Source organism: Numenius arquata, chromosome 6 (assembly GCF_964106895.1).
Source record: "Numenius arquata chromosome 6, bNumArq3.hap1.1, whole genome shotgun sequence".
NCBI classification, from domain to species: Eukaryota; Metazoa; Chordata; class Aves; order Charadriiformes; family Scolopacidae; genus Numenius; species Numenius arquata.
This window is the reverse complement of record NC_133581.1, coordinates 225427-237798: the sequence shown is the minus strand read 5'-3', so window position 1 is coordinate 237798 and position 12372 is coordinate 225427. Positions and strand designations below refer to the sequence as shown.

At 63.0% G+C, this 12372-nt stretch overlaps 1 protein-coding gene across 1 annotated transcript; it reads right to left on the bottom strand.

Moving 5' to 3' along the window:
* NLRP6 (NLR family pyrin domain containing 6) lies at positions 1-7120 on the bottom strand. The gene is given in 16 exon segments (XM_074148629.1): positions 1-91; positions 762-822; positions 825-925; positions 1548-1702; positions 1810-1870; positions 1872-1991; positions 3033-3206; positions 3477-3566; positions 4088-4266; positions 4268-5388; positions 5391-5641; positions 5643-5817; positions 5909-5947; positions 6189-6533; positions 6795-6824; positions 7057-7120. Coding segments are annotated over 16 exon segments (3057 nt in total).
* Positions 7121-12372: the final 5252 nt, after the last annotated feature.

The window sequence follows — 12372 nt, the reverse complement described above, 5'->3', positions numbered from 1 at the left end:
TCAGAGGTAGCAGATACTCAGGTTGGGTTTTACTTCTCTCAGAGCAGCCAGCTTCTGTAACGTCTCCTTGTTCAATCCAGATTTCTCCAGCCTTTGGAGAGGAGGAAAGAGGTTAAACCCACCCGAGCTACTGACTGTTGGCCGTTACATTGCACAGCCAAAAACAAGGACAGAAAGCAGCCCGTGTGGGGTTTTTCTGGCATTGTCTGGCCCCGTCCAGCTGCCTTCGGCTGCTTCAGCTTGGGGCAGACTGAGGCTGGTCCGTGGAGCCCTTGGTGGGGGAACCACGGCCCCCCCAAGGTGCTGGGCACCTGGCAGGGCACTGCCCTGGCAGACGGAGCGGGGATCCACCATCCCAGCCTTCGCTTGGCCAGGCCAAGGCAACCCCTGCCTCACCTCTGCCGGCCACGGGGACAAGGAGCCGGCATCGGCAGGGCCAGCCTCGGGGCGAGAAAGGTGCTCCTGAGGAGCAGCCACCTCTGCTGCGGCTTCAGGGCTGGAGGAACACGGCCCCCCAGGTTTGTGCATCAGCAGCATGTTCCCGAGATGTTACCCACGGCCTGTGAGGAAGGTGGTGGGGCTAATCATGCTAATTGCTGCTGCAGGAGCAGCCCCAGCTGCCAGCGCCGTGGTCTGCAGATTGAGATGCCCAGTGCCGAGGCCCTTCGGAGACGGGAGCCTGGAGCAGCCGTAGCTCCAGGGAAAACCCTCTCCCACTGCGGGGTGGGGATGCCGTGCCCCGGGGAGCCGAAGGCCCTTACCAGAGCCTCTGCAGGAAGCAGGGGGGCTGCCCCGGGGCCTGGCAGAGCAGCCCCACACCTCGTCCCCCAGCTGGTTCTTGCTCAGGTCCAGGTGCTCCAGGCTCCGGCTGATGACGGCGCAGAGGACCGGGCAGCAGGCGCTGGTGAGCCGGCACTGGCACAGGCTGCCGGGCAGGGGGGGAAGGAGACATTCGGACATTTCACACAGTCCTGAACAGAAAGCTTCCCTGGGCCGCCCACCCACCCCGGCTCCTCTGCGTGTCTGGAAAGAGCTTCCCTGGGGGAAACTTGCCCCAAAGCCTTGCTCCAGGCTTCTAGTGAGGTCTGAGGCTGGAGATCGTCTCCCTAAGATAGGGAACATCCCTTCAGATGGGCATGGGCAGGACTGGGCTCCCTCTTGACTGGGGTACCCCCCCAATTGCTCCTCACAACCCCAAAACACAACTAGGGTGGTCTTCAAGGAGCAAAGGTCTATGTAGGGGCATCTGAAAGGTGCTGGTGGACGGAGTAACTGCAGCTGGGGCAGGGAGCGCGCTGCCACTTCGCCTGGGAGAGCTTTAAATCCTCCTTATCTCAGCTGGGTGATAATAAATGATCTCATCTGGCTGACAAATAAATAATTGTATACTTTTAGGCTGTTAGCACCCTGCCTATCGAAGCTCCTGGCACCCATCCAAAGATGTTCCTCTGGCCCAGCGAGGGACGGTGCCCGGCCACCCGGAGACTCACCGGGGTAGCAGCAGAGGGTCCCTGCAGAGAGCCCCTTCCCAGCCCCGAGACCCTCACCTCAGGGTCCGCGGCTGGCAGGCGGGATCCCGCAGCTCCTCGCTCAGCCGCTGCACGCCTCCGTCCCCCAGCTCGTTGTCCCCCAGGTGCAGCTTGGTCAGGCTGGTGCCGGCCCGGAGCACGGTGACCAGCTGCTCCCCTCCAAAAATCACCCGCTGCTTTTTGAGCCCAGGGATGCGATCAGGCTCTTTAATTAGCACAGCTCCGGGTGGGTGATGTGTCGCAGCATCCTGAAAAACATCTCCCAGGAGCAAAATGGGACCCGGTAGCTCCACGCCCCGCACCAGAGCTGCTGGATGATGCAGCCGGGTCCCGCCAGTGCCCCGCACGCTGCTGTCCCTCAGGGGATTGTCACTCAGGTCCAGGTGGGCCAGGCTGGGCAGGGCACCCAGGACGGTGGCCAGGTCCCTGCAGCTGGTGGCCGTCAGGTTGCAGCAGCCCAACCTGCGGGAGAGGCAGCGGTGAGGTCGGGGGAGACCCGGCCAGTGTCCCCTGCCCGAGGCCGAGCACGCAGATGGCTCCTGCGGTGGCTCTGGGGACACTGTTGGAAAAGCGAGGGGAGCACCTTGCTGCCTGCTCCCCATCCCTCTCCCAAAGCCTGGAGCTGGTGTGCACGGGTTTTTGCTGCCGAGTGTCCTTGTTGGGCATCCCTGGGGGCAGCGATGCTGGGAGCAGCTGGAATGCGCTCCAGAGCACAACCCACAACCCAGATCCGCAGACTCTAAGGGACAAAGCGCAGCCGCAAGGCCGTGCCCGGCAGGAATCCCGCTGTGCCGGAGCCTGGGAAGGGAGAGGGGAGGCGACCAGACGGCGTCCGCTCCGCCGGCGAGTAAATGTCTGGGGGCAAACAATATCGCCTTAATGGGTGAGGCCAATCCGCCTCGCTTCTGGAGTTTCTGATTCCCTCTTTCAGATCTCGTTGTCCAGGCTGAGCCTGTTCCAGGGGAACGGAAACACCCCCCCGAAAAAAAAAAAATGGAGGGGAAAATGCAGAGAGCACTAAGGAACTGTTCATGCCTTCCCAGAAATGGTCCGTGGAGTGAAACCCCTTCTGCAGTTATGTGTTTCTGCACGGTGTGTGGCCAGCCCTGCCCCTGCCTGGGCACACAGGGACCCCAAAACACCCGCGGCTGCAGGGCAAGAGCCGGGGAGAAGGTTCCTGGGGGGCACAGAGACACCCACAGATAAGCCAACAGCAGCAATGGCAGTACAGACCTCTCCTCTAACTTCTCCATCTGGCCTAGGCACCGAAAATGAGTTCTCTCTCTCACGTTCCTACGGTGTCCCAGCAGTGACTCATTGCAAAAGACAAACTAAGTTATAGGATGGAAAAGACAGTAACAAGGGTCAGGCCCCGACAGGTAGGTCTGTGATGCCTCAAGCTATCCTAGGCAACGGCAGCATCAGTAAATGGGCCTTTCTCTTCCCTTTTTCTTTTTTCCTTCCTTTTCTCCTTCACCAGGAGAAGAGACACGTGGTCCTCACCGCAGTGTCTGCAGCCGGCAGCCGCTGCCCCTCAGCCCCTCGCACAGCAGCCTCACGCCGCCGTCCCTCAGCTCCCCGTTCCCCGCCAGGTCCAGCTCCGTCAGGGTGGGCTGTACGCTGAGAACGGCGGCCAGAGCCCCGCAGCAGGCGCCTGTGAGCTGGCACCGATCAAACCTGTGGGAGAGACGGGGAGAGGAGCCACGGGGCTGGGCACAGACACCCAGGGACACGGGCCAGCCCCTCGCTGAGACGGCCACTGCCCGTGGTGTCCACGAACCCGCCCGGTCTCCACGGATGGCCTCCCCAGGGACGGAGAAGATCCGTCCCGCCACACAGGGAGCTGTGGTGGCACGTGGCCACCCTCCCCGTGCAGCGAGGAGACCCGGCCGGGACGGCTGGGGTTTGCTTGTTTTCCCATTTCACCCGGAGAGGAGAGCGGTGTACCTTAACAGCCGCAGTTTACAGCCGGATTCTTCCAAGGCTTGGCAAAGCGGGTGGATGGGTGACTGCGACCCCCCCCCTTGCTGATTGTCCCTGAAAACAAAGAGACGCATCCTATTCCTACTCCTACTCCATTCCTTTCTTATTCTAATCCCATTCCTACCCTATTCTTATTCTCTCCCTGTTCCTATCCCTATCCCTATTGTATACCTGTTCTATCCCCGTCCCCATGCTGTTCTATTCCTGTTCTGTTATTCTGTTCTGTTCTATTCTATTCCTATTTCATTCCTACTCCTACTCTATTCCTGTCCTAGTCTATTCCTACCCCAGTCTATTCCTTTCTTATTCTAATCCCATTCCTATCCTTTCCCTATTCCTGCCCTACCCATGTTCCCATCCTATTCTATTCCTGTCCTGTCCCTCTCCTGATTCCATTCCTATTTCTGTCCCCACTCCAGCACTGCTCCTCACCCGCTGGCAGTGTCCCTCGGTGACACCTCTGTCCCTTGCTGAAGTGCCCGGCGCAGTGGGAGAGCCGGCCTCACCGCGGGCTCCTCCACGGGGTCACCACAGCCCGTTGGGCTCTGGGGTCTCGCCGCGCGGCGGCTGGGGACGGCACACACCAATTCGCCTGCCCGGCCAGCTGCTGGCCCGCGTCATCCTCGGGGGGGTCCCAGAGGAAGGAGCAGTGCCCAAAGTCCAGCCACTCCAGCGTGGGGAAGTTTTTGACGCTGAAGGCAAGGACGATCTGGTCGAAGCGGTTGGGGTTGAGCCCCCGCAGGCAGACCCCCCGTGAAGGGGTCCAAGGCCGTTGATACGAAGCGATTGTCCTGGAGCTCATACAGGCAGTGGCAGACCTCCAGCTCGTGAATCGCCGCCATGTCCTTCATCAGAAGAGCCAGGGCCATTTGCTGGCTGTTTTTAAGCCACGCCAGCAGTTCCTGTGTGATCCTGGGGGAGATTTTACACCCCATGTCCTCCTCCAGCTCCCTCCTGCGCTCTGCATTGAGGAGCCCGAAGAGGAACCGCACGGTCAGCGTGAAGTGGTTCCTGGAGCTGCTGTAGGTCTCCAGCAGCACCTTCACATCCCTGGTGGGACCAGCGGGGGGTTTCTCTGCCTCCCCCTCCTCCTCCAGCAGGTAGAAGAGCGCCGCGAAAAACTCCTGGAAGCTGAGGTGGATGAAGCTGTAGGTGCTGACGCAGAAGATTTCCTTCTGGAAGAGGTACTCATTGAGCAGGAGCGGGAGGGCTTCTTACTGGTCCAGCACATAGCCCTGCACCTTCTCCTCCTCAAAGAGGACCTTCTGCCTCCAGATGCCATGGGCAGCCAGGCAGCAGAGCCTCCTGAGCACCCCAGGCATGCCAGACTTCAGCCGCCTGCTCAGCGACCACAGCAGGGCCAAAAGGTAGAGGACGTAGATCCCCGTCGTGGTCTTTGGGCTGGGGGCGAGACCACTGCTGCAGCCGAGCTGCTGCTTCATGATGGTGCAGAGGATCCAGCACACAATGGGCACCAGGCACATGGCGAAGAGCATCTCGTTGCCTCTGACGAACTGGAAGGCAGTGGCCGCCTGCTCCACGTTTCCGAAAAACTTGTGGAAATACTCCTTCCCCTCCACCTCGGAGAAGCCCAGGATTTCAGCATAGTGCTCACAGTCCAGGCACTTCCCCAGCGGGCGCAGGGCAGCCGGCCTGGTGGTCACCACCAGGGAGCTCTCGGGCAGGAGCCTCCTGTGGAAGAGGCTGCTCAGGATGATCTCCAACGGCCTCTTCTCGAAGGGCTAGGAGCAGAGCTCGGACTGGGGCTGGTTGAAGGAAAAGCGGAGCTCGTCGAAGCCGTCCATCAGGAAGAGGAGCCTCTCGGGCTGCCCCAGCATCTCGGCGAGTGGCAGGGAGCCATCGGGGTGGCACTGGCAATGAGGTCAGCCATGCTGGCCCGGCTGGTGAGGAGGTTGCCCTCCCGGCAGTGGATGTAGAAGATGTAGTCAAACTCGGCAAACAACTTGTTGGATGCCCAGTCCAGCACGATCTTCCTGGCCGTCATCATCTTGCCCATGCCCGCAGCCCCCAGCAGCACCACCACCTTGGGGGTCCAGCCATCGGGGCCGGGCTTGAAGAGGTCGCCCACCACAATGGAGGCTCTGGCCTGCTCCTTCATGATCTCCACGTCTGCGCCCCATGGCCACGATCTTGTCCTCTCGTTCCTCTTTGTCGTGGTGCTTGTTGACGATCACCAGCTTCGAGTACCTGGCACTGAGGCTCACGGTATCGCCCACCTGAGCGTTTTGGTCCTTCATGCAGCTGTATGCCTGGAGGATGGCTTTTTTGTAATTCCTCCAGAAATCTGGAAGTGGGGAGAGGCCACCTCATGCTCCTGTGGACCATGGGGTGAGCAGCAGCAGAGCCCCCCAATACTTCTCCCTGCCGGCACCTACCTGGTGTCGATGAACCCAGCAGAGGAGCGGACCGCAGGGCTGCAGGAGAAAGGGGCATCGGGGGCAGCATCACTGAGCCCCCAATACCCCCAAATCCTCTCCCACCCCTCCTCCCTGGAGGAGCCCCCCTCACCTGGCCACGGGGACCCCCAACCCACCGCCCTCTCCGTAGCATCCTCCTGGCCCCAAACACAGGCTCTTGCAGACACGACCCCCAGGATGCAGTGGCCAGGACACCGGGGGATGCTGCGCTCGCCAGGGAGCCCCTCAGCCTTCCCACCTCTCTGTCTGCTTTCCCGGAGCAGGGCGGCGGCGTTGCGGAGCTGGATGCGCTCTAGCACAGTTATCGCCACGTCCAGGGTGCCCTCCCCGCCACAGAAATCCAGCATGATGTTCTTCATGTCCGTCCAGTCAGCCTTCTCCAGCCACCCCCAGGGAATGCAGCTCCTGCCCCCCAGGTCTCCGTGCGCCAGAGCATCCCAAAATTTTTTAAACTCCAGCTGGGAGAGGTCTTCCAGGGTGTGGAGCAGCAGCTCCCCGGCGGTGCCTGGGGGGCTGCCCCTCCTCAGGGCTTGGCTCTTCTTGCTGCTGCACCGCCCCATGGGGACAATCCCAGCCCCTGGCCCTGTGAGGGGGGATGAGGTTTGGGGGAACCCTCCTTCCAGGAGCGTCCTCAGCCCCATCCTGGTCGGGCTGTCCCTGCCCCGGGGTGCTGTGCCCTCTCCTGTCCCCTGCTCCACTCCCCGGGAGCTGGCGAAGGCTGCCCCCCCCAGGCATCCCCCTGCACCCCCACCTGCTCCCCCAGCCCAAACCATCCCCACCTGCATGAGCACGAGGAGCAGTGCGGCAGTGGTCCAGGAGCTTGCCACCAAGAGCCATGTCCCACCACCCAAGCAGTGTCCCCACCAGGAGAGCTCTAGCCCACCAGGGGAAAAATGCCCCCACCAGGAGAGCCATGCCCCACTGGGACAGCAGTGTCCTCACCAGGAAGGCCATATCCCCACCAGCAGAGCAATGTCCCCAACAAGAAAGCAGTGGACCTACCAGCAGAGCGGTGCCCCCACCAGCAGAGCAATTTCCTCACCAGCAGAATACAGTCCCCACCAGAAGAGCAACTTCCTCACCGGGAGAATACGATCCTCGCCAACAGAGCAATGTCCTGACCAGGAGATCAGTGCCCTCACCAGGAGAGCCAAATCCCCACAGGGACATCCGTTTCCCCGCCAGAAGAACCAATGTCCCACCAGGGTCACAGCTGGGCAGCTGGCCCTGCTCCGGAGCAAGGCTGCTTCAGGCAGTGTGGGACATGCCATGGAGTGCCTCCAAGCCACCAGCTTTGTGGGGGTGGCTGGAGATTTTGATGGTAGGGGCAACCCCGAGCCAGTGAGCTGCACATGCGCTCTGGTTTCCCGAAGGGGCAGAGTTCCGTTCTCAAAGTGTGCTGCTGCTTCCTTCCCTCTCAGGTCAAGGTTTCTCCCACTTCATGTCCTTTCTGCACCTCATTTATTTTCCCCTTTTCTCCTCTTTTCTTCTTAGCGCCTCCTCCTGCCCCCTCTCGGCACAGGCTGTGCCGAAGGCGTGGAGACCCCCGGTGCTCACCGTCAGCGGCTCAGCTGCGGTCCAGCCCTGCTCAGCTGGGGACAGGCTGGTGACCCCAAAGAGCCAGGGCTGGGCCAGGCGGAGGGTGGGGGGTGGCTTTTGCTGCTTCTGCTTGAAATTCATCCTGCCACGGAGCCAAACGTCGGTTCCGGTGTCCCTCAGGCAGGGCAGGGTCTGGTTTGCTGGCCCATGGCTGCCTTCACCAGGCGCTGGAGGTCGCTCTGCTCTCCCCTGGGGACTTCAACAGGGTCCTGCAGGGGGAACAGGTCACAGCACGGGCTTTTTGGTCAAGCAAAAAGCTCCAGAAACTCAGGCTGAGGGATGGGTGACAGACCTAAAATCCAGTGGGATCGGCCAGAGCTGCTGCCTGGGGAAGGGCCGGCTGAGGAGTAGCCCCCAGGCCACAACCCCCCCCCAGCCACCGCACACTCCTGGCACCGAAAACCAGTGGTGAGCGAAGAGCCATGGGGGGCTGGGCCAGCACAGGCCCTTTGCGGAGAGCCAGCTGGTGGGTTGGGGTGCCAAAGCCTCTCAGCAACGCAGCCAGCACTGCGGGGAGGGCACGAGGCGGGGGGGGGGCGAGGTGGCCGAGCCCCCTGAGAATCGCTTCTGCGGCCCCGAGCAAGGCACAGGCAGAACGCAGGCACGAGGCAAAAAAACCCCAACTCTTGCTGAGACTGAAACTGCAAAAAAAGAGCCTCCGAAGCCACTTTGCAGGGGAGGGTGGGGGTGTGAAAAGAAACCCAGAGCAAGCACTGCCCCAGCGACGGCTCTTCCTGCTCAGCCCCGCTGGTGCTCGTGGTGTCTGCAGAGAAAACCCAGGGAGAAATCCCACAGGGAGAGACCCAGCCACCCTTCCCGCAGCCGTGCCCCGTGTCCCGTGCCCCGTGTCCCGTGCCCCGTGTCCCTTGCCCCATGCCAAGGCACATCCCAGCAGAGCAAAGCCCACTTGGCCGATCACAAAGCGTTTTGGAGCCGTAACACCCCAGCTTGGCAGGGACACGCCACGCTCAACCCCAAAAGTGCTACAGGTTTGGGGTTTCTGCCAGCAGCTGGTGATGATGGAGCATCAGCCAAAGGAAAATGTGTTTTGGGTGCAGAGAGACCCAAACTGAAGTCAAACCCAGCCCCATGGCTGCCCGCATCCCGACGTGCTCCCGTTTCCCTGAGGTTTAACCGTCTTGCAGCGATGGCTTCAGGCTGGGTTAAATTGGTGCAAACTCATTAATGGTTGTGGAGCATTTTTTTAAGGAAAAAAAGCTCAGGACTTGTCTCACGTATCAAGAGTGATACTGGGGAAACCGAAAGCCACTCCTGCCCGACACCAATTTTATTGCTTCACTGCCAGTGGTGCAGGAGACGGACACCAAGGCCCAGTGTGGGGTGCAGCGCCGTTTGGTGGCACTCGGCTGGCTCTTTGGCACAGCTGTGTCCCCAGCTCTCACTCGTTGCCCTTCCCCTGAACTTCCTGCCCCACCGCAGCAGACTCGGGGCTGTGGTTTCACGGGTGCCACTCGCACCGAACGGGGCCTCGACAGAAGCCGGGAACAAAATCGCTTCTCCCTGGCTGCAACCCCAGCCCTCCCCAGCCACCCTCGGTCCCCCAGCTGGCCAAACGCCCGGGCTCGCTTGGTGCAGGGGCCAGGAGAGAGCTCATGATGTGCCCAAGCTCTGCTCCGGTCTCCCCGGCACAGGAAGACGTGCGGCCACCGGTGTCACCCGCAGCCCCGTTGCATCCCTGGGTGCTGGCGGTAGAGGTGGATGCACCTTATTTTTTTCAGAGGATGCGGGCGTCACCGCAGCTGATCGGCCCCGTCAGCAGGAGCTGGAGCCAGGGGCCAGGGGGCTGCTGCGGGGAATGTGGGATGTGTCCTGCCGCCATTCCAGGTGGCAAACCGAGAGCTGAGCTGCTTGCCAACGTGCCCAGGAAGCCAGGGGAGCTCCTGTTTGTGACCGGCAGCTTTGGCCACTGTAACCATCCCTCTCCTTTCCTCCTCCTCTCCAAAGTTTGGATGCATACGGGTTAAACGAAGGGGGCTATCAGATGCTGCCTGCCCTGGAAGAGGCAAAGCCCTGAATACAAGGCAGATTAATGGAGCCAGGCTCCTCGGAGCCACCCTGGGCTCCTGGGGATGGGGGTGAGCTCAGCTGGGGGCTGCGGGCAAGTGGGGCCGAGCCTCGGCGAGCCAGCTGTGGGAGAGGGAGGTGCCTCGCTCCCAACACCTCCCCCAGAAAAGGGAGGGGGGAGAAAAATTGAAAAGGGGGGCTGGAAGCAAACTGGGAGCAATCGTCCGAAACGCCTGTGGTTTTGTCCCACAAAGGCAGTTTCGATGGGGCCAGGCTCTGTCGGTGGGGCTCCGTGGGAGAGCTGGTCGGGAGCAGCCCGGACTCTGTCCCAGCCCGAAGGCGAGCGTCCTAGCCCCGGGGACTAGCGGGGAGAGGGCGGCCACCACCGCCGCCGTGTCCCCGTGGCTGTGACCACAGGGGCTTTGGCGAGGGGGCTGCCAGCCGAGCTACCCAGGGCCGTGGCGAACAAGCCCCGGTCGGGGTAATTGGCTCGTTTATTTGCTGCCAACGTAGCCCGAAATGCCGGGGGGGGTGAGGGGCGCGTGTGGAAAAAACCTGGGCGCTAATCGATGCCGGGAATTGCTCTGCAGCCAGGCTGGGGTCTTATCTCTAATTACGTGTCTGCCGAGCTGCAGCTGGCTCCTGGGATGTCTGGGTGCCTTACTCGGCTCCCGGAGTTTCTCTGGAAGGCTCCGAGCAGCGCCAATTAATACCCGCCGTCTGGCTGCCAGCCCTGCGCCCGGCGGGCCACCGCAGACCGGCATCGGGCCAGCGGCTTCAGCGGGGGACGGGGGGCAACTCCGTGAAAACAGCAGGAGAGAATTAAAACAAGGAACACCCGACACACACACACACCCCCCGGGCTGAAACGCGGGCAGGCTGGGTTTGAGAGTGCCTCCTCTCCAGGAACGCGGTGCTGCCACGCTTCCAGGGCAAAACACGGGCACCCCCGTCCGCGACCCGCGGGGAGCCTGCGGCGGTAGAAAGCGGCTCGCTGGAGCCCGCTCCCCCCCCCCCCCCATCCAAAAGGAGAAGGAAAAAAGAATTTTTTCGGCTCGCGCGGAGCGAAACAATGAGTGTCAACCTGAGGCATTTTCCAGGTCTGCGAGCAGGGAAAAAAAAACAAAAAAAACCAACCCACATTTCAGCTCCGAGCAGGGGGGGGGCTGGGGGGCTGGTTGTTTGTGTGCTGGGTGAGGTCGGCTTTTACACGGCAAGACAGCCCTCCCTGCGGCAGCCACCGCGGCACCCCCCGGCCGGCGGGTGTCCCCCCCGCCCCGGCCTGGGTGCACTGGGGGGAAAACCCCCCGCTTTGGCCCGGGCTTCCTGCTTTTCCTGCTTTTCCCCTCTGCTGAGACGTCATTTGTTTCTGTTTTCAGCGCCCAGGAAACCCTGATTCACCCCATCCCAGGGGGATGCTCCCCGGGGCCGGGGGGTGCGGGGAGGGCGAGGGACCCCCGAGCGAGGGGCAGGGGGACACCCCCTCGTCCCTCGGCCATTGGGGTGCATGTCCCCCGGCCAATGGGGGTGTCCCGGAGGGGGCGAGGGGGGGCAGCGCTCCCCTCCGCCGTCTCCATGGCCGGGCCCCGCATCCCGCTCTCCTGTTGCTCAGAGATGTGGAGGCAGTTGCTAAGAGACACCGAAACGTCAGTATCTGGCCCTCAAGGAAAAAAAGAGGAAAAAAAAAAAAAAAAAGAGAGACAGAGAAAGAGAGAGACAAGGGAGGACGAGGAGGAGGAGGGGAGGAAGGAGGTGGGGAAAGACCCGCTCCCATCGCCAGCCTCGGCAGCAGCCTCGCCCGCGGCTGCGGGAGCCGCTCGCCCAACTTGGCGGCCCCGGGGGCGGGGGCGGCCCGGGGACCCCCCCCCCAGCCATCCCCCGGCCGGCGTGAGTACCCCAGGGACCCCCAGAGAGCTCGGGGGCGGTAGGGAAGGGGGTGGCTGGGGCGGCGGTGTGTGTGTATGTAACCCCCCCGGTTGGATGGGGCGGTGGGGAGAGGATGGAGCCGCGGGGGGGGGGGGGGGGGGGGGGGGAGGAATGGGCGAGGGAGGAAGGAGCAAAGATGGCCAAGCGGCGGGGGGCGAGCAGGCCGGGCGGGGGGGACGCCAGCGCGGGGGATGGCGAGCGGGGGGAGACTGGGAGGGGCCGAGGGGGGGGATCCCGGGGGGGGCAAGGAGGATACCTGGATGCGTGACAGGGATGGATAAGGGGAGGGACCCGTGTGAGTGCCGGGGAAAGGATCCAGGGAGCTGCGGGGGGCCCCGGGTGGGTGCCAGGGGTGGTTATCCCCGGGGGAGACGGGCAGGGAGGGTGTCCCTGGGCCCGGGCTGAGCCGGTGGCAGCTGGAGCTGATGGGGGGGCTGGAGCAGGCACCCCTTGGCCGGGTGAGCAGGGCCAGGGGGCTCCTTTTTGGCTGAAATCCCCGGGGGGGTGTTGGAGGAGCAGGGTGGTCCCTTGGGTGGGGAGGTGCAGGTGCCCTGAGCTGCACCTGCCACGGCCCCCCCCCAGCCAGGCTTGTGGCTAGCGTGGCTTCCCCCTGCCCCTCTCCCTCGCAGGCAGCCAAAGACGGCCGGACGCCGGCCCCACCGTTGCCCCGGGGCTGGCAGACCCCTGTGCCCCCGGCGGGGGGATTTGACGTGCCCCACGAATGCCGCCGGGGTGCCCAGAGCCCCACTTTGCTAGCCTGCAGCCCGGCCCCGCTCCCCAAGGCCGCCGGCAGCACCGCGGGGGGATGGCCCCCGCCGCCCCGTGAGGGTCCCGGCCCCCCCGCCGGTGCGGGATCTCGCCGCCGCCCCGCC